This window comes from Salmo trutta, chromosome 16 (genome assembly GCF_901001165.1).
Source record: "Salmo trutta chromosome 16, fSalTru1.1, whole genome shotgun sequence".
Lineage (NCBI taxonomy): Eukaryota > Metazoa > Chordata > Actinopteri > Salmoniformes > Salmonidae > Salmo > Salmo trutta.
Genome location: NC_042972.1, coordinates 29,135,940 through 29,161,833, shown reverse-complemented (window position 1 = coordinate 29,161,833; position 25,894 = coordinate 29,135,940). Strand labels below are relative to the sequence as shown.

The window sequence follows — 25,894 nt, the reverse complement described above, 5'->3', positions numbered from 1 at the left end:
CTCATCGACAGGGCTGCAGTGAAGCAGGTTGAGAGCTTCAAGTTCCTTGGTGTCCACGTCACCAACAAACTAACAAAGCACACCAAGACAGTCGTGAAGAGGGCACGACAAAACCTATTCCCCCTCAGGAGACTGAAAAGATTTGGCATGGGTCCTCAGATCCTCAAAAGGTTCTATTGCTGCACCATCAAGAGCATCCTGACGGGTTGCACCACTGCCAGGTATGGCAACTGCTCGGCCTCCGACCGCAAGGCACTACAGAGGGTAGTGCGAACGGCCCAGTACATCACTGGGATCAAGCTTCCGGCCATCCAGGACCTCTATACCAGGCGGTGTCAGAAGAAGGCCCTAAAAATTGTCAAAAACTCCAGCCACCCTAGTCATAGACTGTTCTCTCTGGTACCGCACATCAAGCGGTACCGGTGCGCCAAATCTAGGTCCAAGAGGCTTCTAAACAGCTTCTACCCCTAAACCATAAGACTCCTGAACACCAAATCACATGGCTACCCAGACTATTTGCATTGCCCCCCACCTCTTTTACACCGCTGCTACTCTCTGTTGTTATCATCTATGCTTAGTCACTTTAATAACTTTACCTACATGTACATACAGTTGAAGTCGGAAGTTTACATACACTTTAGCCAAATACATTTAAACTCAGTTTTTCACAATTCCTGACATTTAATCCTAGTAGAAATTCCCTGTCTTAGGTCAGTTAGGATCACCACTTTATTTTAAGAATGTGAAATGTCAGAACAAATAGTAGAGAGAATTATTTATTTCAGATTTTATTTCTTTCATCACATTCCCAGTGGGTCAGAAGTTTACATACTAATTGAGTGTATTTGGTAGCATTGCCTTTAAATTGTTTAACTTGGGTCAAACATTTTGGGTTGCCTTCCACAAGCTTCCCACAATAAGTTGGGTGAATTTTGGCCCATTCCTCCTGACAGAGCTGGTGTAATTGAGTCAGGTTTGTAGAATCCTTGCCCACACACGCTTTCTCAGTTCTGCCCACAAATCTTCTATAGGGTTGAGGTCAGGGCTTTGTGATGGCCACTCCAATACCTTGACTTTGTTGTCCTTAAGCCATTTTGCCACAACTTTGGAAGTATGCTTGGGGTCATTGTCCATTTGGAAGGCCCATTTGCGACCAAGCTTTAACTTCCTGACTGATGTGTTGAGATGTTGCTTCAATATATCCACATAATTTTCCGACCTCATGATGCCATCTATTTTGTGAAGTGTACCAGTCCCTCCTGCAGCAAAGCACCCCCACAACATGATGCTGCCACCCCTGCGCTTCACGGTTGGGATGGTGTTCTTCGGCTTACAAGCCTCCCCCTTTTTCCTCCAAACATAACGATGGTCATTATTCCCAAACAGTTCTATTTTTGTTTCATCAGACCAGAGGACCTTTCTTCAAAAAGTACAATCTTTGTCCCCATGTGCAGTTGCAAACCGAAGTCTGACTTTTTTATGGTGGTTTTGGAGCAGTGGCTTCTTCCTTGCTGAGCGGCCTTTCAGGTTATATCGATATAGGACTCGTTTTACTGTGGATATAGATACTTTTGTACCGGTTTCCTCCAGCATCTTCACAAGGTCCTTTGCTGGGATTGATTTGCACTTTTCGCAGCAAAGCACGTTCATCTTTTGGAGACGGAATATGTCTCCTCCTGAGGGGTATGACGGCTGCGTGGTCCCATGATGTTTATACTTGCGTACTATTGTTTTGTACAGATGAATCCTCAGTTTGGAAATTGCTCCCAAGGATGAACCAGACTTGTGGAGGTCTCCAATTTCTTTTCTGAGGTCTTTGCTGATTTCTTTTGATTTTTCCATGATGTCAAACAAAGAGGCACGGAGTTTGAAGGTAGACCGTGAAATACATTCACAGGTACACCTCCAATTGACTCAAATTATGTCAATTAGCCTATCAGAAGCTTCTAAAGCCATGACATAATTTTCAGGAATTTTCCAAGCTGTTTAAAGGCACAGTCAACTTAGTGTATGTAAACTTCTGACCCACTGGAATTGTGATGCAGTGAATTATAAGTGAAATAATCTGTCTGTAAACAATTACTTGTGTCATGCACAAAGTAGATGTCCTAAGCGACTTGCCAAAACAATAGTTTGTTAACAAGAAATTTGTGGAGTGGTTGAAAAATGAGTTTTAATGACTCCAACCTAAGTGTATGTAAACTTCCAACTTCAACTGTATTACCTCAACTAACCGGTGCCCCCACACATTGACTCTGTACCGGTACCCCCCTGTATATAGTCTCGCTATTGTTATTTTACTGCTGCTCTTTAATTACTTGTTACTTTTTCTTATTCTTATCCATATTTTTTAAAACTGCATTGTTGGTTCGGGGCTCGTAAGTAAGCATTTCACTGAAAGGTCTACACCTGTTGTATTCAGCGCATGTGACTAATAAATTTTGATATAGTGCTATAATAATAGCTAACTTTAGATGCTAGAGCTGAACTGGCTGTGGTAGCTACTGTCGTGTAGTGATGTGACGTACTGATATATTACGTCACCACGTCAGTAAAGGACCATGGGGCTTGTTACACGGACAGTGATGGAGTAAAGACATGTTGAAGTTTACGCAGAGTGGTTGATGGCGTTTGAGCTGTTCGTGGATGGTAAAGTATTAATACTATCCAGTGGCGTTGATGCGGTTACAAAACAACGGAGGGGTGCTTTGCTTCTACATCATGCTGGGACAGATGGGCCCTGGGCTAACATTAGCGCGGACACTCGAACTATGTTAAAATTGAAGTGCAAATGTCCACCATGCATGCGAGTACAGATGCAAAAGATAATGAGACCATGCATTGTGTTTTCAAAAAGGAGGGGAATTATCACAAAAAAGAGGCAGAGTAAGAAAACAGAAGGAAAGACAAATCAGAGAAGATGTGCTATCGTTGTGGACATGCAGATCATTTTGCAAAGGACCCTGCTTGTCCAGCACATGGGCAGACCTGCAAGAAATGTAATGGGAAGGACCATTTTGCTAAAATGTGCAAGACCAAAGGTTACTCAAAACAGACTGAAATATGTTGAATCAGACGAACAAAACCAAGACTATGCATTTGGTAAAAGAGAACTGTAACTCAGACAGGATCACGTTCTCAGTAAGAGGGGTCAATTTATTAATGTTAATTGACTCTGGGGCCACGAGTAACATACTGTAGTAGATAAGAGCACGTGGGAAATGTTGAAAGTCAAGGAAATCAGGTGACGTTCATCACCGAGTGAGAAAAACATATATGCATACTCATCAAGCAAGACATTACCAGTAAAAGGGGTTTTCACATGCCAAATAAAGTTAGGCTGAGTTCACTGTAATATGTGGACGTGGATAAACGTAACTAGGTAAAGAGACTGCCATCAAATTGGGTGTGCTAAAAGTGGGTGTTGACATAGCAGCAGTGACAGATATAAAAACGCAGATAAAACAGAAATACCCCAAGTTGTTTGAAGGGGTGGATAAGCTAAACACAAAGCAGATCAACCTACATGTTGATAGAAATGTGACGCCAGTAGCACAGGCCCTTAGGCGTGTACCATTCCACCTGAGAGAAGCTGTGGAGAGAAAGAGAGAGTAACTACAAAACATGGACTTAGTCGAGAGAGTGGATGGTGCGCCACACCATGGGTGAATCTGGTAGTGCCAAAACCAGACGATGACATAAGGCTGTGTCTGGACATGAGACAAGCAAACACAGCAATCATATGTGGCAGGTACCCAATCCCCACAGTAGATTAACAAGGAATGAATGGGTCTGTCATGTTCAGTAAACTGGATCTTTAATGGGGCTATCATTAATTGGAGCTAACACCAGAGTCAAGAGGCATAACAATGTTTGCAGTGCATAATGGGATATACAGATATAAAATACTCATATTTGGTGTTTCATCGGCGAGCATGGGCAGGCATCGAGGGGGCGTAGAACATTTCGGATGACATCATCGCCCCCAGACAAGGAGACCCATGACCAGCCTCAATAGGCTGGGGAACTGTGGGCTGACTCTCAACTCGGAGAAATGTCAGTTCAACATTGACAAATTGGTGGTTATGGTCATGTTACTCTCACAGAAGGGCATTGGGCCCACAGCTGAAAGAGTGAGAGCAGAGGTCGAGGCCAGGGAGCCTGAGACGGCATCAGAGGTTCCTAGCTTTCTAGGCTTAGTGGGCTACAGCAGTAGGTTCGTTCCCCAGTTCTCTACACTCTCAGAGCCTCTGCAGAAGTTGACCAAGAAGGACACAACATTCCACTTTGGACCTGAAAAGAAGGCATTTCAGACATTAAAAGAGAAACTTGCCAAAGCCGCGATACTCGTGTACTTTGACAAAGACGCTCCCACAAAAGTCAAATCAGACAGGACCAGTGGGCCTAGGAGCTTTGCTCGTGCAAGAACAACACAGAGAAGTGGTTCCAGTCTTATGTGAGCAGGAGTCTGTCAGAGTGTGACCGCAGATATTCACAAACTGTGTGTGAGGCCATTGATTTGGTTTGGGCTTGTGAAAGGCTTCACCCGTATGTACACGGCAGGGAATTTGATCTAGTGACTGATCATAAGGCGGTGGAGGCTATTTACAGTCCTCGCTCAAAGCCATGAGTTCGCATCGAACGGTGGGTGCGGAGACTACAACCGTATGACTTTTGTGTTGTCCACATACCAGGGAAAAACAACATTGCTGACCCTCTGTCTCGTCTAACTGGAAAGACTGCAGTGAAAGACTGTCACACACATGGAGCAGAGGAGTATGTGAGATTTGTGGCTGTGAACGCAACTCCAAATGCAATGACCGCAAGGGGAGTGGAGGAAACATCAGCTACAGATGAAGAGCTAAGAGAGGTGAGAAATGGGATACAGCATGGAAAAATTATGCCACAATGGGCACAGGCAAATGGTGAAGCGGAAAAATGCCTCCCTCATGAAACAGATTCGCATTGCAGTAGCTGAGGGGCTGGACTGGAAGCGGGAGCTAGGCAAGTACGTGACAGTCTACAGGTCCATTGATCACTCTACCAAGAGCAAGAGCCCAGCTGAACTCCTTTTCAAAAGGAAAATGAGGGGGAATCTTCCGGATATAGCTACACCACAGAGTGACCTGGAGACACGGGACTATGATGCTGAGCAGAAAGGGAAAGCCAAGATCTATGCAGACAACCGTTGCAGAGCCAAACACTCTGACGTGGACTTGGAGATTAGGTTCTCCTAAAACAGGACAAAACAGACAAGTTCACAACAACCTTCAACAAGACACCACACACTGATCAATAAAGAGGGAAACAATGTGGTTGTTTAATCTCCAACCTGAGCTAGGTATTCAAGGAATAAAACATTTGTGAAGAGGTATACAATTGAGGAACCATATCCACAACTAAAGTACACCACACAACTGAAAGAGACTGTGGAACAGAGTCCTACTCTGAGATATTACATTGAATCCAAACCAGAGACTATCTGTTAGGGATCACCACAAAGACCACAGACACCCAAGCCAGTCAGGCTTCATAGATAAATTAAACTGCCACAGAAGTTAACACTGCAAGTGGTAAAGAAAACCAGTATAAACTGAAAAAGGAGGGCAAATGCAAATGTTGTGAAAAAGGTGCAGAATGTTTTGCTACAGTAAGAAAAAAAGAACAATACTGTTTTGTTTTGCTTAGAAGTAAGCTGAGTAGCACAGCAGTCTAAGACACTGCATCTCAGTGCTAGAGGTGTCACTACAGACTCTAGTTTAGCTTTTTTATTCTATTTATTTCACCTTTATTTAACCAGGTAAGCTAGTTGAGAACAAGTTCTCATTTACAACTGCGACCTGGCCAAGATAAAGCAAAGCAGTGCGACCAAAATAACACAGAGTTACACATGGGTTAAACAAAGGTACAGTTAATAACACAATAGAAAAATCTATATACAGTGTGCAAATGTAGTAAGATTAGGGAGGTAAGGCAATAAATAGGCCATAGTGGTGAAATAATTACAATTTAGCATTAACACTGGAGTGACAGATGTGCAGATGATGATGTGCAAGTAGAGATACTGTGGTGCAAAAAATAATAATATGGGGATGAGGTAGTTGGGTGGGCTATTTACAGATGGGCTGTGTACAGGTGCAGTGACCGGTAAGCTGCTCTGACAGCTGATGCTTATAGTTAGTGAGGGAGATATAAGACTCCAGATTCAGTGATTTTTTGCAATTCGTTCCAGTCATTGGCAGCAGAGAACTGGAAGGAGAGGCGGCCAAAGTAGGTGTTGGCTTTGGGGATGACCAGTGAAATATACCTGCTCGAGCGGGTGGGTGTTGCTATAGTGACCAGTGAGCTGAGATAAGGTGGGACTTTACCTGGCAAAGACTTATAGATGACCTGGAGCCAGTGGGTTTGGCGACGGATATGTAGCGAGGGCCAGCCAACGAGAGCATACAGGTCACAGTGGTGGGTAGTATATGGGGCTTTAGTGACAAAACAGATGGCACTGTGATAGACTACATCCAATATGCTGAGTAGAGTGTTGGAGGCTATTTTGTAAATGACATCGGTGAAGTCAAGGATCGGTAGTATAGTCAGTTTTACGAGGGTATGCTTGGCAGCATGAGTGAAGGAGACTTGGTTGCAAAATAGGAAGCCGATTCTAGATTTAATTTTGGATTGGAGATGTTTAATGTGAGTCTGGAAGGAGAGTTTACAGTCTAACCAGACACCTAGGTATTTATAGTTTGTAGATCCCATAGGGCGGCGCACAATTGGCCCAGCGCTGTCCGGTTTAGGGTTTGGCCGGGGTAGGCCGTCATTGTAAATAAGAATGTGTTCTTAACTGACTTGGCTAGTTATTATAAAGGTTACATAAAAATAAAAAAAATTAGGAGAACAGAAATAACAACACATTAAACGGATTTCAGTTGTTTATTGGTAACAAAGGTTGCTATACAGGTAAAGAATGAGTGTGGTTGTGTATGTCAGGTTGACATTGAAGTTCATATCCAAGTAAAGGGGGATGTCGTGTATTGATGTGATGTACTGATATATGACGTCACCACATCAGTAAAAGGAATATGTGGCTTTTTACACGGACAGTGATGGAATAAAAACATGTTGAATTTTACCCCCGAGTCTGGTTGATTCAATTCAGTATAATATCCTAACTTAGCCCACATAGTAAGTATAGGATTGAACAGCTGCTACTAGCTGGCTAATTCATTCACATCAGTCGAGTGGGCTGAAACATTAACTAACGTTACATGTCAGTTACACTACCAGCTCAGCACTGGGAATAAACCAGCATTTCAAAGGACCCCTCATATGCTCATAGGTCCGCGGACAGAGCTCAGTTTTTATGTCATAAATAATTATTGATGTAGTTTAGGCTCATCAGAAATGTCCAGATCCTGAAATAGGAAAAACTAGAAACTGTTCTCCATGGGTCATGTGTAGATCCTAGCTTATGACGTGATTTTCAACAGACTGTGGCTGCCTGCCCATGATTAAATGCCTCAATAAATGGAATATCAAATGACATTCATGCTTTCCTGTAAAATCGAGTGGTTATGTTGTCTAAGCTCGTAGGTACTCAAGCTTGTGTTGATCAGTTGTATGTTATTGAGCCTATCCACAATTATATAGACTACAGGTTAAAGTGCTTAAGGTTGTAAAAGTTGTGGAAGTGTCTGTCTGTCTCACTGACCTAGGCCACTACAGTGACCGTCAATCATCAAATCATTAGAATGGAAAAAATGGGTTTATTCGATGACATAATATGTAAGATCAAAAACATTAAGAAAAAAACATGATCATTTCTGTGTTGTCAGGAAGCCACGACTATTAATTGGCCAAAATGTATGGTGCACGGATTGAACCAGAACGGATAATTAAAAACACATTTGAATAATGAAATCATTATTTCGTTTCTCGTTATTTAATATGACCTTCAGACAATAAAAAAATAAACATTTGTTGTTTGATTTCAGATTCAATCAAATAAATGAGCAACGACCCTTTGCTCGTTTTTTAAAATCTTGTCATCTAATAGGAAATATTGACCAGAAAGTACACGGACCCGATTAGATGCAATCTCTCTTTGGCAGGGGTAGCCTATTTGGACTAGTCTGCCGACAACACATTAATAGAGTCATTAATGATTTACTCAATATATTTACCTTTAAAAAACGATAATTGAATTTTGTTTGGGAGTTGGATTGTGAGAATAAAGGCTAGACCTACATACAGTATTTTCTGTGTACCGTCTATGTGGATTGTGGTTAATTTGGTCCATCCATCCGGATACAGTACAGTGAGTAATAATTTTAGCAAATTAAACCCTACAGTGGGCCATAGGCTACAATAGCTGTGATACTCCCCCTCTTTTGACAGAAAGTGCCTCTAGCCAGCTATAGTGTTGCATTCTTGAATCATCGTTACTTTCGTTTTCGCTTCCACTGTTTGAATGTTAAATGATGAGACAGAGGCATTGATGGGAGCAACCAGTCTATTGCAATTACATCCGGGTATTTCAAGTACACCGGTAAAAACACTGGAGCTGCAGTAATTAACATTTACCAACAGATGGCATCACTGTGCCATCTTACACCCATAACGTCCACGTCTATAAATTAGATAACATTAAACTGAGACAGCTGTACACGCCTGGTATGTAACCTAGACAATATTTTAGCAAAACATCGGGCACCGAAAACTATTTAATAAACTATTGTATAGCCGTACTATTAAAATAGGAAATATGCATAGAAAATTACAAGTTCATAATGTTTTATTTTTTAATCAATTGAATAATATAAAAGAACAATGTATTATTCTCGATGTGTATTATGTTTTAATCTAAAACTACACGCGTTATATTCTAACTAGGCCTATTCATTCGGATTTAGTAGCCTCGAGTTTTGTAGGCTACTAAATCGACATAGGCTATCGTCAACCTTGGGCTGTGTTGCAACTTGGGAAACGAAAGTGATACTATTTTCTGTGGCGTCGCGCAGTTGGCCCAAAACGGCCAAGATTTTCGTATTGATGATATTCATCCAACGAATAAGGCCTATTTCCTGTGTAGGACACACGGAGTTTGACTGGGTGAAGCAAGAAGACTTAAATCTACATGGCAGAAAATGACGTTGACATGGTGGAAGTGGGTGATAATGTGAGTAGGCTGGTTTGAGGACAAATGCATGAGTACCTTTAATATTGCAGCGACCAAAAGCAACACCCAGCGAACCTCGTTAGGAGGTTCGGATCTCTTGGCGTAACCATTAACATGCTGACCACATCTCTCGTCCATGTTGATTTTGTCCGCCTACTAGACACGAACTCTGAACCAACTATATTCATTTGGGGACAGGCTAGCTTCAAATGTTCCCTGGGATATAAACATTGGGTTGTTATTTTACCTGAAATGCACAAGGTCCTCTACTCTGACAATCCACAGATAAAATGGTAACAGTTCGTTTATAGTAATATCTCCTCCTTCAGGCTTCTTCTTTGAACTTTATATGGCGGTTGGCAACCAACTTTAAGGTGCATTACCACCAACTGGACTGTGGACCTCGGTTCACCTATCAATCACCCACATAGGTATATGCTCCTAAAAACTGATGGGAGAGGTGGGACTTGCAGCATGTCAAGCTTCACAAGTAAAACCAAGTTCTATTGTAGCGCCTGGCTACACTGATGCTCAATGACACACACGAGCAATGTGGGTGCAATGATTGAATAACATGTATGTGTACATTTCTTATGCAACGCGTGCTGTGTGGTCAGTATGTAAGGTGTTGGGTTAGGGTCCCGGCTACTTCCAAATTCATTACACTGGTGTCAGAGGTGGGGTTGGGTGGTGCGTGAGGGACTTAGTAATGAAAAACGTGCGGAGGCGCTCTCCCGAAGGAAAGGGGGTAGTGTATAGCCCAACACCTAGCAACCTGGTCAAGAGGTTTGGATCTCTTGGAGAGTAACTGTGTTGGGTTGACAGTCACTGGACCCGGGTTCCTGGAATATGAATTCACTACAATATTCATACATTAACTTATTTTTAGTCAAACAGCAGCTTGTTTGATATAATGGGTATATTATTTTGGATATTGAACAGCAGTAATAGATAAGTTGTTTGACAAGTTCTCCATTTCTAACAGAGTTTTTAATTAAACGTATCATTTTAGTAGACACTCTTATCCAGAGCAATTTAGGGTTAAGTGCCTTGCTCAAAAGCACATCGACAGATTTTACGGCCTGAGGGGGTGTGGTGTATTGCCATTATATACTAAACAAAAATATAAACACAGCATACAACAATTTTACTAAGTTGCAGTTCATATAAGGAAATCAGTCAATTGAAATTAATTAGGCCCTAATCTATGGATTTCACATGACTGGGCAGGGGCGCAGCCATAGGCCTATCCACTTCGGAGCCCCACAAAAGGGCTTTATTAGAGTCAGAAATACTCCTGAGTTTCATCAGCTGTCTGGGTGGCTGGTCTCAGACAATCACGCAGGTGAAGAAGACAGATGTGGAGGTCCTGGTCTGGCGACAGAGGCAGCTTATGGTAGAGAAATTAACAAATTCTCTGGCAACAGCTCTGGTGGGCATACCTGCAGTTAGCATACCAATTGCACGCTCCCTCAAAACTTGCCACATCTGTGGGATTGTGTTGTGACAAACCTGCACATTTTAGACTGGCCTTTTGTCCCCAACACAAGGTGCACCTGTGATCATGCTGTTTAATAAGCTTCTTGATATGCCACACCTGTCAGGTGGATGTCACTAACAGATATGTAAACAAATTTGTACAAAACATTTGAGAGAAATAAGCTTTTTGTTCATATGGAATATGTCATGTTTTTTTCAGCTCATGAAACATGGGACCAAAACTTTACATTTTGCTTTTATATTTTTGTTCAGTATACCATGGCTAAGAGCTGTTATTAAAGGCTCTGCATGGTCAATCCCATGTCTGCAGTGGCCGTACAGCATTTACCGCAATACAGCCTCTACAGAAGTCAGGGCATTCATACTTCTTGTGCTGCTCAGAGCAGAGTTGTTGTAAAGGTAGTGGTCAAGGAAGTGAGTTCGTGTTTATGCAGGACCTCCCGCTCCCACCTACCGTCAACCAATCATGTCTATACGGAGCCCTCCACCTTCTTTAAAAATGTATGTAAATATAAAGCTGTTCATGAGAGGGCATACTTAAGTTACATATGTGGAACTAGACGAACCAAACAGTAGTTTGCTTGTGTTCGAATTAGATTATATGAGAACCACATTTCTTCAGGAAGAGAAACTGCACAACAAAAATTGCACTGTATGTGAAAACCTACAACCCGTACACATCTCGCTCTTCTCTTGCAGTCTGACCTAGCCTTGGCTGCCAGTAGAGCACTGCACCATCCACAATGGGCATCTCCGAGCCCCCATGGGAGAGGTGATAGGGTAGGTATTGTTTTTCTTATAAATAATTTAAGACCACAATTATGAAATGTGCTATTCTGTGATGATTGAAGATATTAACCCTCCTATCTCTCTCAGACCTATTCTTCAGGAACAAGTGGGGAGCCAGTGATGGTAACACAGCCACGTTCATGTCACACCCAAAGTACTGTTTTGACTGATGATCAGCAAAAGGTATTGAGTAAAGTGTAATTATGATCATGTCAACTAGTCTGACTCAGGCCTGAGAAAGCAGGTGATCTTATCGTTATCATACCTGCTTTCATAGACTATCCCATGCTGTTTCATGAAGTTGCCAAAACGAATCACAATTCAAGTTAGGATAAGATCAACGTCATACTGATGTCCAGTTATTCTTTCAGGACCTGTATTTGACAGATGATGAATCTGAAGGAGGACTGGATACACCACCCCAGGTTAAGACCACAAGTTGACAATAGATTTTGAAATATCTGAATGACATAAGACGTTATATAGTATGTAAAGTACATGTTAAAGAATAATCATTTTTCATTAGTAAATGTTTTTTCTAAAGTTCTGACAGAAGTAACTATCAGAGCTATGCTTTCTACAGCTCACCTTTGAAGACTTTATAGTCCAAATGGAGTTAAAATTGATTGTTAGGTCAAAATCATATTGAATCTCTTATTTTTTCAGGGCACAGATCTGTATTGGTCAAAGGAGGAGATTGAGGGAAATGAGATGAGTGTGTATCCTGCTGGAGGAGCTACTGGCTCTAATAAAGACAGCCAATCACAGAGAGATCAGCATTCTCCCATCAACTCCCAAAGGACTCAACATGTGGTAATTCTATCCAACAGATCACAGGATTTTCTACATTTCACATACTATAAAATGTTCTATTTCAATCAGCCTACTATTTAGAACGCACGTATGGGTATTTGGACACGGACAGTGTTCCTGTTATTGCCCTGAAAATTAAAAAATCAAAATAGATAAATAAAAATCGGGCTCTGATTTGTACCCAAGGAGCAAAATGAGATTATCCGGAATGAATTTCAATGACTAAACTACAGGTCCTCTAGGACTGAATAAGCTGTTGCGCCAACAACCATATTTATGCTCAGACATTTTTTTCAGGATCTGAATCAAGCTAAGGTTGAAGAGAGAAAGCAGCCATCAGCATCTCCAGATGAAGCTACAGTCTACATCACTGTGAAGTGGCCTAGGGAAAACCTTCCATCAAAATGGGAATCTACACTAGAGAAAACTCTCCAGTCATGGCTCAATAAAGACTTTGGTGATAAGACTACAGATTGTACCGTGAAAGGTCTTTATTACAATGGGTCATGGGCTGAGGTCAAGATAACTCCCTCAACAGGTGAGAATGATGAAGTCAAAAATACCTAGTACCCATTTTAAATGTTGAGGATAAACAAGCCATGGTGGTGCTGCTAAGAAGAAAATATTCACATCAACAGTACATTATTAATGTGTCCTCAAATGCATGCTTTTATCTGGGAACTAATATTTTATTAGATATGTCAGCATGTTTGATTTGGTTACAGTTATTCCTTTATCTTAAATCCTTAATGTTAATCTTAATATATTAATCTGCCCTATTTGAAGATCTAAAAGTACTTCTGAATCAGAGGGAAACACAGATGACCTTCAAAGACCAGGCCAAGACAACCGCTACTGTGCAGTTTCACAAGACTGCACCGTCTACACCCTGGAACCAATCAGACTGTAAACCTAGCTCAATGGATGGCTCTCCTCCAACGTCACACACTCCACAGGATGTAATTGGCTTTGCTTTTGTAAATGTTTGATTATTTGATTGCATTTTAAAATCAAGTATAGATGTAAGATATCTAAATCTTTTTAATATTATATTTTCCCACTAGGTCAAACTCCCAATAACTGTACATACTATCATTGACCTCAGTGGCATCCCACATGAAGCACAGGTTGCCCTTCAGACCAGGTTCAGTCAGTACCACACTTATCACTCACTGACCTTTACTGGGAACTTTGATGAAGTGGAGAAGTTCCACAGAGAGGTGAACAAGGTCATCAAGGAAGCTGAGGCTGGGCCAGCAGGTGATTGGAATGATTTAGCAGCGACACCAAGCATGACTCATAAGGGAATGAACACCCATGAAGCCCCTGGGCAAAAGGACATGAGCTTTCCAGTCCCACTGACCCTCTTTGGGTACATGAACCAGGCCTACCAGAAGGAGATGAAGGACATAGAGAAAAGAAATGGAGTCAAAATCGATGCAGATGTGAAGGTGTCTGTCAAAGAAGATTCAGAGAAAACAGGCAGAGATTTTCTGATGTCCGAAGCCTACCAGGAGTTAATTGACCTCTTCCAGAAGCGTGCAGGTGATTTTGACAGCATCTCCATACATTTGCCACGCATGAATCCAGAAGACCTCCAGAATACGCTGAAGAACATCCAGAATGAGGAGTCCAGGCTGGTGCTGAACGTGTCCGCCAACAGTTGCAATGTGTTCGGGCCGAAGCAGAGCATGGTAGCAGTCGGGAAGGCTTTCGGGGTGGGCCATAGCTCCACAGTGAAGACCTTCGAAATGGATCACAGCTCCACAGATAAGGCCTTTGGATCTGGAAGGAGATCTACAGAGATTGTGCTTGAGATCAAAGACCCACTGGTGTCAAGTGGGCTGTCCATGGACCCAGCCCACTGGGAGCTGATTAAAAAAATATTTAATGAAAAAATAACAGCAATCCAAAATAAATTTGGAGTAGTTTTCATGAATAATCCCTCTCAGGGGAAGGTCAGAGTGACAACCAGAGCTATCAAGTCCCAACACACTGTCTCTCTGGAAAGCCACGCCATCAGAGCTCTCATGCACCTCTACCAGAAGGTTGCCACGTCAACAATGAGCTGCTACCTGCTAGACACTACCCAGGCAGGGACTGTGGGGGATATGCTGGAGAAGGTCCGCTCTCGACACCAATGTGTTGGGGCAGGAGAAAACTACGGTCCCTGGAGGCTGATCGGCCTACCGGAGCATTTAGGCCCTGCTGTCAAAGAGCTCGAAGAGAAGCTGGGTGGGCCTGTGTTTAAAGAGGAAGACAAGCAGAGGATTGTGTATCCTGAAGACTTCAACACTGGAGCAGCTGAGGTGGGAGCAACTGGAGAAGCAATATGCCCCATATGCATGGATATATTTATCAACAAGGAGAAGTTGTCGTGCACCCATGAGTTTTGTAAAGAGTGTCTGAGGCTGTCAGTGGAAACCTTGGGCCCCAGCTGTCCTGTGTGTAAGGATGTATACGGGAAGGTGGAGGGAGACCAGCCCGATGGAACAATGACACACACTATTTCTTACACCAGCCTACCTGGATTCACTCAATGTGGCACGATAGTTATCAACTATGATATTCCAGATGGAAAACAGACGGTAAAAGCCTCAGGTTCTTCATTATACTGTAAATGTAAAAGTTGACAATACATTTATCTCCCAATTTCCACTACAGTGTTTTATATTTACACAGCCATTTGTTGCCATTGCTATTAGTTTTTGTTTACATTGTCTGTTTTCAGAAGAAACATCCCAACCCTGGAAAGCATTTCAATGGGACCAAAAGAAGCGCTTATCTACCCAATAACATTGAGGGGAATGAGGTGCTAAAGCTGCTGAAGAAAGCATTTAATCAGAGGCTGATTTTCACAGTTGGGATCTCCAGAACCACTGGGGCAGAGAACGTAGTGACCTGGAACGACATTCACCACAAAACCAACATCGGAGGAGGGGCACAAAAGTACACCATCTAAGACTATAGATATGAATAAACTTCTGTATGCCTCTAGTGACTAACACAGTTAACATTTTCTTATGTCATGTAGAAATGTTTTTTCTATATTTTGCATTGACTTAATTCAGGTTAAGTGTCTACTACTACCTTGCCTGGAGGAACAACATTGATCCCTCATGAGATTTGAACCAGATGCAAGCTCAGAAATAATTGGAGAATTTGTTTAATTCAAAGTTTTGTGTGCTTTGTGTTTCCCCACAGTTATGGCTATCCTGACCCTGGCTACCTGAGCAGAGTGAAGGATGAGCTGAAAGCCAAAGGCATCAAATGAAGACATTTTTGGAAATAGATCAGAAGACTAGTTCAGTTGAGATTCAAAGCTGCATACATTAAAATTAAACAGAGGGGAAAGCTATACTATGGATTCAAGATGTTTGTTGATTGTTTGCCATATCACTGTTCCCTCTCTGGGTTGTGACAATACTACAGTACAAGAGTCTTTTGGAAAATGTTTTTTGGTGTCCGGGACCTTTTTGGTCAAGGTTCTTTGTTTTATGAAGCCATTTGTCTAAACAAATGTCAACTTTCGGGGATTTAGTTTTGATTGGTATACTGGTAGTTCTTTTTATTATAGATGCTTGGATCTAGGCTAACGTGTGAGCTATGACAATATATCTCGAATGATTAGAAATATGTAACATTAAATCTTGTTTGATTATTATGTCAGTGCTTTTAAACAGAATGGTAACATTCAGATTTAAAATCAACCTCAACATATTAGAATTACCAGGTGATCTCATTATTAGATAAACAGATCCACTTGCTCACTTAAGGCCCAATACACGTGTTCTTGTGTGATTAACGATTGGTAATGAAAATAAAACGTTCATTTAAGACTGATCTCACATTTGGTTAATTTGGTATTAATTGTAGTAAACTCTAGTCCAGTCCAGTTAGATATTAAAACACATCCACAGAAGTGACCAAACTGATACCAACAATGTAACATCAAACTCAAAATAAAATGACGACATAAAAGGCACTAAAAGAACACAAATCCAGTTGATTGTTATGAATACAATTTTAAAAACAATCTTATTTAGCTTGTAAAGTACTCTACCAAAAACATATTCTCTTTCCAGAATAAAGTTTGAGCCTCCATGCATTTTGTACTATAAAAGCTATGTGTAATTTCTCAAAACAAGGACTAATCAAAAACAACTTAAATCCAAGAACGCATGTATGTACTTGTATCTCCTTTCAATTAAAAAAATTAAATAACATGCGACCGCAAATAAAACATAACTTGCTGACAGGTAAGCAAAATACGGATTTGTTATTGTTACTTGAACATTTGTTTGCCTTTTCTCACATGCATTAAAATATGGCTGATCACCTGACAGAAGCAGCATTTTGGGACAGAGGCTGAGCTTAAAGACACGTCAAGGCAACCAAAACGGCAGCGTTAGCAGCAGGGTACAGAAGACAGAGATGATCAGAAACGGCTAAAGGAAGAACAGTGGAGGGAAATGCTACATGACAGTCAAAAAGAAAGAAAAATGAATGCCCTTCAGAGGGAGCTGTTACAAAACCATTAAAGCAAAAAACTAATTTTCTCAGGTTAGAAGGATTCATCTTTACTGAAGTCTGACAGGGCCAGGTGGACAGTCAAGCCCTTACATAAACCAAATGAGGAAATGCTGCGAAAAACAAAACATACATTAGACCAAACGTTATCCCATCTCCTTTCTCTGTCCATCCACACAGCTGTAACTAAGACACTTGTCCTCTGGCACCACAGTCCACGGAAGGGGTGCAGATTGGTAATGTTCTTCTCAGCGAAGGTGTCACACATTTCCTCACAGTAGCTCTGGTCCGTCCCATCGTTAGTATGCTCTGACCTGCCGTGACATGGGCACTGGGCACACCCACAGCCCACTATATGGAAGCATTCCCAAGCCTGGAAACTTCAACATCGTCATAATCATCACATCTCACCAGTAATCAGTCAGTCACTCATCCTCAGTCGCTTCAACAACACTTTGATTACACTATTTTAACATCACATGAGCCCTACACACCTTAAGGATAGAAACAAACATATTTACCTGCGTTACATCTTACGGTATATACACCGTAAAACCTTGTCTGTGCAAGAAAGAAAACAATTTCATTAACATAGTTTTCTGAGAAAATAATATGGAAATAAGTTGCCATCCGGTATTGACATTTTACACGTGCTGTACACAAATCGTACTGTATTATTCCTGTCTTACACACTCCTGCAGACAAAACTGTCATCAAGACAACATTGGTACCGACTTACAAAACTGAGTTCGACTTCCCCTGCTCAAAATTAACAAAATTAAATAAAAACATTGTTCTTTCTCTATACAATTCATACAAAACAAAATAAATTGCTCCAATGAGGATGTTTTTCTTCTAATTGTTTTTTTCCATTTCCTTGTGCACAGAGGTAGTGGCTATTTAGGTAAAGGGACAAAAATAGTAAATTAAAAATATCTTCTATAAAATGTTTTTGTTCATTTTTGACCAGAGGAATCGCAAAAGAACAAAATATAATACTGCAACCACATACAAAAAGGTGCATTTTTGTACAATTTATACAGTGTGCACGCTTTTTCTGTTGATTTTCTTTCCGTTTTTCTTTCAAAGGCAAAAAGAGTGGTGTGTTTGGAATGTTACGCCCCAGGCTAATGGACAGTTTATGCTAGCGGGTCCACCAGGGGCTCCTCATCCCCCCGTGACAGAAGCTCCTTCTTCTCATCCGTGCTGGCCAGGGAGTTGCGGCTGTTGTGGGCTCCCATGTACAGGGTGGCGTACACTGGGTTGGTGAAGTTGGTGGGCTGGGAAGAGACCAGGGAGGACCATTAGATCATGTGTTTGTATGTTGCCTCATTTGTATCCAGGATGTGTGTGTTTGCTTGTGCAGGTATGTGTGACATGGTGCAAGTGTCTGCGTGTGCTTGCTTGTATTACTTTGTGTTTTACCTTGTCTGGGTCTAGTGTGAAGTCTGAGTCTAGAAGATCCCCGGCATCATCGTCTGGCTCACCCTCGTAGATCTTGTACGCTGGGTTTCCTATCTCTACGTTCATGGCCCCGTTAGTCATCCTCTGGTGCTGGAAGCCCTTGGCCCTGCAGATACAGAGGTGAAAGGACATGATCCCTTAGACACGGACGGGTCCTGAGAGCGTCCACACAGCGCGGGCAGCGACATGGCCACATCACGGGGGTCAGGGCTCACATCACTGTCACGGTAACCCAGGAAGCCTGGACCGAAAGCCACAGCCCAGGCAACAACGCATATTCAGCATTCACCAGCTAGTATATACTACAGGACACACTGGTCCTGGAGAGGTGTATGTAACAGTACCAAGTAAGCCAACATTACACACACACCCTGTGTAAGTGGTACTACTTAATGCCTACTTCAAAGACACAAGAAAGGTCAAATCTATCGATGTTTGAAAATCTATAGACATCTTGGACAGAAATCCACATTGTCAGTTTGGAGCATTACCATATTGGTTCAAACCATGGACTTGAAGAATGGAGAGAAGTAAGAAATCAACCAACTACCATTGTAAATGCTGGATTTTTCATGTTGCATTTTCCAAATCCTGGCTTGAAACATGCCAGTCAGAGCGTCCTCTCTCTCAGTATGATAAATACAGTAGCATTCTACACAACCCAATACAGTACAGCATGGTGGAGAACAGCATGGGGTCCATTAAGACATCCTGGGGCCATAGACTGATCCATTTCACAACCTCTTCAATAGATCACCACCTGTTACACCCCTAGAAGTACAGTAGGGGTTTTGGAGAGGGTAGACCAGTCCTGAACAGGTATTTAGATCAGGAGAGGGAGGGGCAAGCTGAACTAGAGGGTCATGACCCCTTAAGCACAACAGAGAATGAGAGCGACATTGACCACAGGACTATACACTGCGCAGCAAAAGAGACTGATGAAGAGAGAGAGAGAGATGGATGGGATGCCATATTGAGTGAGAGAGGATGGAAAGCGTAACGTGGCAACCGTTACCGCGAGGGTCTGGAGAAGGACTTGCCCGGCCTGCCAGACCTGAGGGACAGAAGAGATGCAGTTACTCACAGCAGAGAGGGGTGGGTGACCACATTTAAAATACTCAAATGCGGGACAACGGGATGATTTTGCGGTACAGTGTAGCCTACATGTTCTTGGCAGCGCTCCAAGCGAGCTAACTGAAGTGCACAAAGCCTACTCTTTTGCCGAGTGAGCACCTTATTTGGTGATGCAGAAACGAGAGACCACATGTGTGGCTGTTTTATAAGAATCTGGGAATATTTGGCCAAGTAAACATTTGTGGTTGGTCTCAGGGAATGTAAAACAGTTCGGAAGGGAGACTTTTAAAAACGGGATTGAGTGAAGTACCAGCAAATATGTTGAATGAGCAACTAATGAGCTTTACAAGTTTGATGAAATTACCTTATCTTTCAGTCTAATACGGCTATTTACGTCTCGTCTTGTGCAGACAGAATATTCAATCTCGTCAACGATTGGAGAAGTGTGTAACATCACCAGTACCACATACTTATGATATATATATTATTAGCGCAATGTGACTGCAAAAGAGACAGATTGGAATGTCAATTCTCAAATGAATAGGAAGTCTGACTTAAATACAGGACAAATCTAACTTTTTGTGTAAAGTAGTGGTGTTTTAAATTGTTAATAAAATATGGGACATGATTGTTTGGTTGTCGGACGCACAGTCCGGGACGTGGTCACCTTAGGAGAGAGATCGAGGGAGGGAGGAGAGAGAGAGTGCAGAGACCATAAGAAGAAGCATTAAAGACAGCCTGAGAAGAAGAGAGAGCTTGATGGGGGTTAAGGTAGATTTTGTCCCAGTGTTCCACTAGTGCCCCGGTGTTGTATTGTTTAGTGTAGCGTTCCTCACCCACTCATCCTCCTCCTGTACCAGAACACAGCTCCTCCCACCAACATAACCAACAACAGCAGCATCAGCAGTGGGATCACTATGGAGGCAGTACCTGCACATGGACACACAGAAACAGTATACATACACAGTTGGGCAGGAGACTTCAGGTAGCGTCAAGTCGATGTGCAGCCACAATAATATGTGTAAAATGTAGAGCAGCAGATCTTCTTTTTGCAAACCTTCAGAAAAGTTGAGGACAGTTTACTTACGTCCACCAGACTCTGAGGAGTCGACACTAGAGGCCACCACCTCACAGCGATGCCCCACCCAGCCTGCAGAACACCTGGGGGGAGAGAGATAGACACAGACAGATGTAACCGCACAGTAACCAGAGGTACTATAATATACGTATGTGAGAGAGTGCGAGATAGAAAGAGAGAGAACTTACTTGCACTCTGGTAGGTGTGTGTGTGGGTTGACAGAGCACTGTCCATTAGCACAGTATTCATCACATGTGTAGCAGCTGGGCTGGACTCTGCCATTTGTGCAGCTACAGGACACACATAGGTAACAATAGGTTAGGAGGATGTGTGTGTTTGTGAGTGTGAGTGTGACACTTACATGCAGGTGACCTCTCCTGTGGGCTGGAAGGAGTTGGTGGGGATACACTTGCCGTCGCGGCAGTAGTGACACTTGTCCACCTCGCAGGTGCTGCCGCTGAACTGGGGTAGACAGCGACACTGGCGCGCCCCGCGGGCACTCTGCAGACAAGTGCCTCCGTTCAGACAGTGGCCCTCGCAGCTACCTACTCACACACACACACATACATGAGAGACAACTATCTGTCTGAGTATAGTGAGAGCAAGGAGTCTTGAGGTGGATATGTAAAGAGTGCCAAGCAGTTAACATTTTGTAGTCCTCCACTACTCTAACTCAGTAGTGTTTGAGTATTATACTGCCAGCTGGTGGCAGTAGAGAGACAGTTTTAAATGTTTTGTGTATTAGGAGCCCGAATTAGCTGTTACACATGCAGCAGCTATTCTTTGTGGGGTCCATGCAAAACATAAAATACATTAACATTTCAGTCATTTAGCAGATGTTCTTATCCAGAGCAATTTACAGTTAGTGCATTCATCTTAAAAGTCCTAAAAAATGCTCACCTACCCCTAATCATGAAGTAGGATTAAATGCCCACACCAACTAAAATCATCCCCTTTTTCAGCTGAAAGATGATGCCCATAGCTTACCCCTGATATTGCACAACGATTTAAGTCAATAAATCATCGTTTTAGTCTATGTGTAATATATTGGGTCTATGCCTTGTGTTTCATTATAAGATTAATTAAATTGATATCTGACGAGGGATGGCTTTAGTTCATTTGGAACCACCTGCAAAACATGTACATGTGTGGGCTCATTACTTCCTGTTTACAACCTGGTACTACTGCTTACTGCTCTCTGTAATGCACTTAGTTCGATCTGAAGCTGTTGAATGAGCTGATGGTGAAATGGTGAGTAAGAAAATAGCTAATATTATTATGAACTAATGTCATTCACTTGGCTATAGTAAGCAGCCCGGCAAGGCACATGTTAACCGAACAATGTATCATCACCTAGCTAACATTAGTGACATCAAAAGTGGATGAAGACGTGGAGAGGTGAAATGTCAACACGGCTGCGATACATCGTCGTTTCTGGAGATGTTATGCACGGCAGCGCTAAAGTAGCAGCAAGAGTTGGCCTATGGGTCACTAACTATATATAAGTTTGGCTTCCTAGTTAGCTGTAGTATAGGTGACTGTGCGGTGAAGTTCCTTCAGGAAGTATTCATACCCCTGGACGTATTCCACATTTTGTTTTGTTAAAGTCCAAATTGATTTGTTTTACCCATTTACACACACCATAATGACAAAGTGAAAACATGTTTTTAGAATTTTAGCAAATGTATTAAATGAAATACAGAAATATCTAATTTACATAAGTATTCACACCCCTGAGTCAATACATGTTAGAATCACCTTTGGCAGCGATTACAGCTGTGAGTCTCTGGGTAAGTCTCTAAGAGCTTTGTACACCTGGATTGTACAAGATTCTCTGGTCTGATGAAACCAAGATTGAACTCTTTGGCCTGAATGCCAAGCGTCACGTCTGGAGGAAAACTGATACCATCCCTTCGGTGAAGCATAGTGGTGGCAGCATCATGCTGTGGGGATGTTTTTTAGCGGCAGGCACTGGAAGACTAGTCAGGATGGAGGCAAAGATTAACTGAGCAAAGTACAGAGATCCTTAATGAAAACCTGCTACAGAGCGCTCAGGACCTCAGACTGGGGCGAAGGTTCACCTTCCAACAGGACAATGACCCTAAGCACACAGCCAAGACAACGCAGGAGTGGCTTCGGGACAAGTCTTTGAGTGGTCCAGCCACAGCGCAGACTTGAACCCGATCGAACATCTCTGGAGAGACATGAAAATAGCTGTGCAGCAACGCTCCCCATCCAACCTGATAGAGCTTGAGAGGATCTTCAGAGAAGAATGGGAGAAACTCCTCAAATACAGGTTTGGCAAGCTTGTAGCGTCATGCCCAAGAAGACTCGAGGCTGTAATCGCTGCCAAAGGTGCTTCAACAAAGTACTGAGTAAAGGGTCTGAATACTTATGTAAATGTGATATTTCCGTTTATTTTTAAAAACCTGTAGAAATATATATATTTAATTTTTTTGACTAAAGTATTGCACTGTCCCTTTACTTGCATCTCCGCTTTGGCAAAAGAAAAGGTAGTTGTATAATTAAAAAGAGTATCTTGCAGGATTCAGTCGTTGGAATTTTAAGAGTTGTTGCCCTGTCCCTTTCTCTGCGATTGTCATTCTAATGGAATCCACAAACAACAAAATCCTGTTCTGAAACATTTACATCAAAAATTGCAAAGACCCAAAACATTCACATCAAACTTCATATTTTTCTTGATCAAATAACATAGAAAACAACCACTTTTTGCCTACAGGTTTGTTCCTGTAGAGTATGAAGAAAAACAATGCACAATACAGTAATTGAGTACATTGAGACATCAAGTGGTTTGTGATGATGTGGCTCAGTTGGTAGAGCATGGTGCTTGCAACGCTAAGGTTATGGGGGACCAGTACGAAAAAGTATGAAAATGTATGCACTCACTACTGTATATTGCTATGGATAAGTGCATCTACTAAAATGTAAAAGGAATGAATAGGCCATTTCAGTTTTAACATAGAAATAAGTTGCATTTGCAAAGTATTTCAAGAAACTAGAAAACATATCAAGCCAGTATTTTAATATAAGTATTATCAGATTAACAGTTTTGTACAGATAATTATCGGACTCAAGTTACAAATGATGGTAAACACTCAAATAGAATACATTTAGTTAAACCATTTTCTCAAAAGTAGTGCATTGATCCTTTACTAGTCCTGTATTAGCGGACCAATATAGACAGAGGTCTGTAGCACGGGCATTTTTTTATTTTATTCCTGCATCACCTGCTAATTTCTTGTTGTTTATGTCCCTTTTGTTTATTGTCTATTTAACTTGTTATGGCAATGTAAACATATGTTTCCCATGCCAATAAAGCCCTTTGAATTGAATGGATGGTCCTCTGCCTTGTCCAAGCTAGCTGTGCTGTGCTTCGTAAGTTAGCGATTAGCAAAGCTACCCTGACTTTTTAGTGTGTTTACAATTCGCGGAATATGATGGTATGGGCCGTGCACACAGAGGAAGGTGGAGATGTGCATGCCCGATGAATCAATATTTAAGGAGCCATACGTTGCTGTTCGGAGGGTGGAACCAAACAGCAATTCCGCACTAGGACAGGAATTAAGTTGAAATAGTGATGGCAATTTCCTTTGAGAGGTCCTTTAAAACAAAGACCCATTTTTATTATCAAAACCTGCAATGAGTTTCTAGCCAGAGGGAGGGTATTTTCTTGCTCCCCATGTCACCGCAAATCTAATAGTGTTTGAAAATAACTGTTTTAAAAATGTAACGTTTGATGCCATCGGGTGTAACTAACTGTATGTTGTTTTATAAAAAAAATGAAATGCTAACAGTTAGACAAGAACAGCACAAGACAATATTGTCTATCCCTGTTCTCTCCCCTCTGCACAGGCCATACAAACGCTTCACACCGCGTGGCCGCTGCCACTCTAACCTGGTGGTCCCAGCGCGCACGACCCACGTGGAGTTCCAGGTCTCCGGCAGCCTCTGGAACTGCCGGTCTGCGGCCAACAAGGCTGAGTTCATCTCAGCCTATGCTACCCTCCAGTCCCTAGACTTCCTGGCGCTGACAGAAACATGGATTACCACAGATAACACTGCTACTCCTACTGCTCTCTCCTCGTCTGCCCACGTATTCTTGCATACCCCTAGAGCATCGAGCCAGCGGGGTGGTGGCACTGGAATCCTCATCTCTCCCAAGTGGACATTCTCTCTTTCTCCCCTGACCCATCTGTCTATCTCTTCATTTGAATTCCATGCTGTCACAGTTACCAGCCCTTTCAAGCTTAACATCCTTATCATTTATCGCCCTCCAGGTTCCCTTGGAGAGTTCATCAATGAGCTTGACGCCTTGATAAGTTCCTTTCCTGAGGATGGCTCACCTCTCACAGTTCTGGGTGACTTTAACCTCCCCACGTCTACCTTTGACTCATTCCTCTCTGCCTCCTTCTTTCCACTCCTCTCCTCTTTTGACCTCACCCTCTCACCTTCCCCCCCTACTCACAAGGCAGGCAATACGCTTGACCTCATCTTTACTAGATGCTGTTCTTCCACTAATCTCATTGCAACTCCCCGCCAAATCTCCGACCACTACCTTGTATCCTTTTCCCTCTCGCTCTCATCCAACACTTCTCACTCTGCCCCTACTCGGAAGGTATTGCGCCGTCCCAACCTTCGCTCTCTCTCTCCCGCTACTCTCTCCTCTTCCATCCTATCATCTCTTCCCTCTGCTCAAACCTTCTCCAACCTATCTCCTGATTCTGCCTCCTCAACCCTCCTCTCCTCCCTTTCTGCATCCTTTGATTTTCTCTGTCCCCTATCCTCCAGGCCGGCTCGGTCCTCCCCTCCTGCTCCGTGGCTTGACGACTTACTGCGAGCTCACAGAACAGGGCTCCGGGCAGCCGAGCGGAAATGGAGGAAAACTCGCCTCCCTGCGGACCTGGCATCCTTTCACTCCCTCCTCTCTACATTCTCCTCTTCTGTCTCTGCTGCTAAAGCCACTTTCTACCACTCTAAATTCCAAGCATCTGCCTCTAACCCTAGGAAGCTCTTTGCTACCTTCTCCTCCCTCCTGAATCCTCCTCCCCCTCCCCCCCTCCTCCCTCTCTGCGGATGACTTCGTCAACCATTTTGAAAAGAAGGTTGACGATATCCGATCCTCGTTTGCTAAGTCAAACGACACCGCTGGTCCTGCTCACACTGCCCTACCCTGTGCTTTGACCTCTTTCTCCCCTCTCTCTCCAGATGAAATCTCGCGTCTTGTGACGGCCGGCCGCCCAACAACCTGCCCACTTGACCCTATCCCCTCCTCTCTTCTCCAGACCATTTCCGGAGACCTTCTCCCCTACCTCACCTCGCTCATCAACTCATCCTTGACCGCTGGCTACGTCCCTTCCGTCTTCAAGAGAGCGAGAGTTGCACCCCTTCTGAAAAAACCTACACTCGATCCCTCCCATGTCAACAACTACAGACCAGTATCCCTTCTTTCTTTT

At 42.7% G+C, this 25,894-nt stretch overlaps 2 protein-coding genes across 3 annotated transcripts in view; one reads left to right on the top strand and one right to left on the bottom strand.

Annotated features, from left to right (window-relative positions):
* Nucleotides 1-8,587: 8,587 nt before the first annotated feature.
* LOC115150496 (E3 ubiquitin-protein ligase DTX3L-like) lies at nt 8,588-15,943 on the top strand. 2 transcript variants are annotated; one of them, XM_029693857.1, is made up of 11 exons: nt 8,588-8,667; nt 9,086-9,172; nt 11,372-11,452; nt 11,549-11,644; nt 11,833-11,886; nt 12,128-12,274; nt 12,572-12,812; nt 13,061-13,233; nt 13,339-14,862; nt 15,006-15,223; nt 15,479-15,943. In XM_029693857.1, the coding sequence occupies exons 2-11, from the start codon at nt 9,131-9,133 to the stop codon at nt 15,546-15,548; spliced, it is 2,646 nt and encodes an 881-aa protein (XP_029549717.1). In that variant the 5' UTR covers nt 8,588-8,667; nt 9,086-9,130; the 3' UTR covers nt 15,549-15,943. The 2 variants fall into 2 exon arrangements, with proteins under 2 accessions (XP_029549717.1, XP_029549718.1); XM_029693858.1 differs by lacking the exon at nt 8,588-8,667 and having other exon boundaries at nt 8,857-9,172; nt 11,549-11,584.
* An 885-nt stretch (nt 15,944-16,828) lies between these two features.
* The window catches only part of LOC115149800 (low-density lipoprotein receptor-related protein 1), a 170,711-nt gene continuing 161,645 nt past the window's right edge, over nt 16,829-25,894 (bottom strand). Inside the window, exons 77-82 of the mRNA XM_029692627.1 lie at nt 20,782-20,965; nt 20,609-20,710; nt 20,430-20,503; nt 20,179-20,272; nt 18,230-18,374; nt 16,829-18,084 (exon numbers count right to left, since the gene is read on the bottom strand). Of these exons, the coding sequence (XP_029548487.1) occupies nt 17,944-18,084; nt 18,230-18,374; nt 20,179-20,272; nt 20,430-20,503; nt 20,609-20,710; nt 20,782-20,965 (740 nt within the window). The 3' untranslated portion in view covers nt 16,829-17,943. The remainder of the gene's footprint in view (nt 18,085-18,229; nt 18,375-20,178; nt 20,273-20,429; nt 20,504-20,608; nt 20,711-20,781; nt 20,966-25,894) is intronic.

Coding starts and splice junctions, on each gene's coding strand:
- LOC115150496 (XM_029693857.1), top strand. CDS start 9,131: ATGGCAGAAAATGACGTTGACATGGTGGAAGTGGGTGATAAT. Junction 9,173..11,371: donor TGGTGGAAGTGGGTGATAAT/GTGAGTAGGCTG, acceptor CTTCTCTTGCAG/TCTGACCTAGCCTTGGCTGC. Junction 12,275..12,571: donor CCCAAAGGACTCAACATGTG/GTAATTCTATCC, acceptor CATTTTTTTCAG/GATCTGAATCAAGCTAAGGT.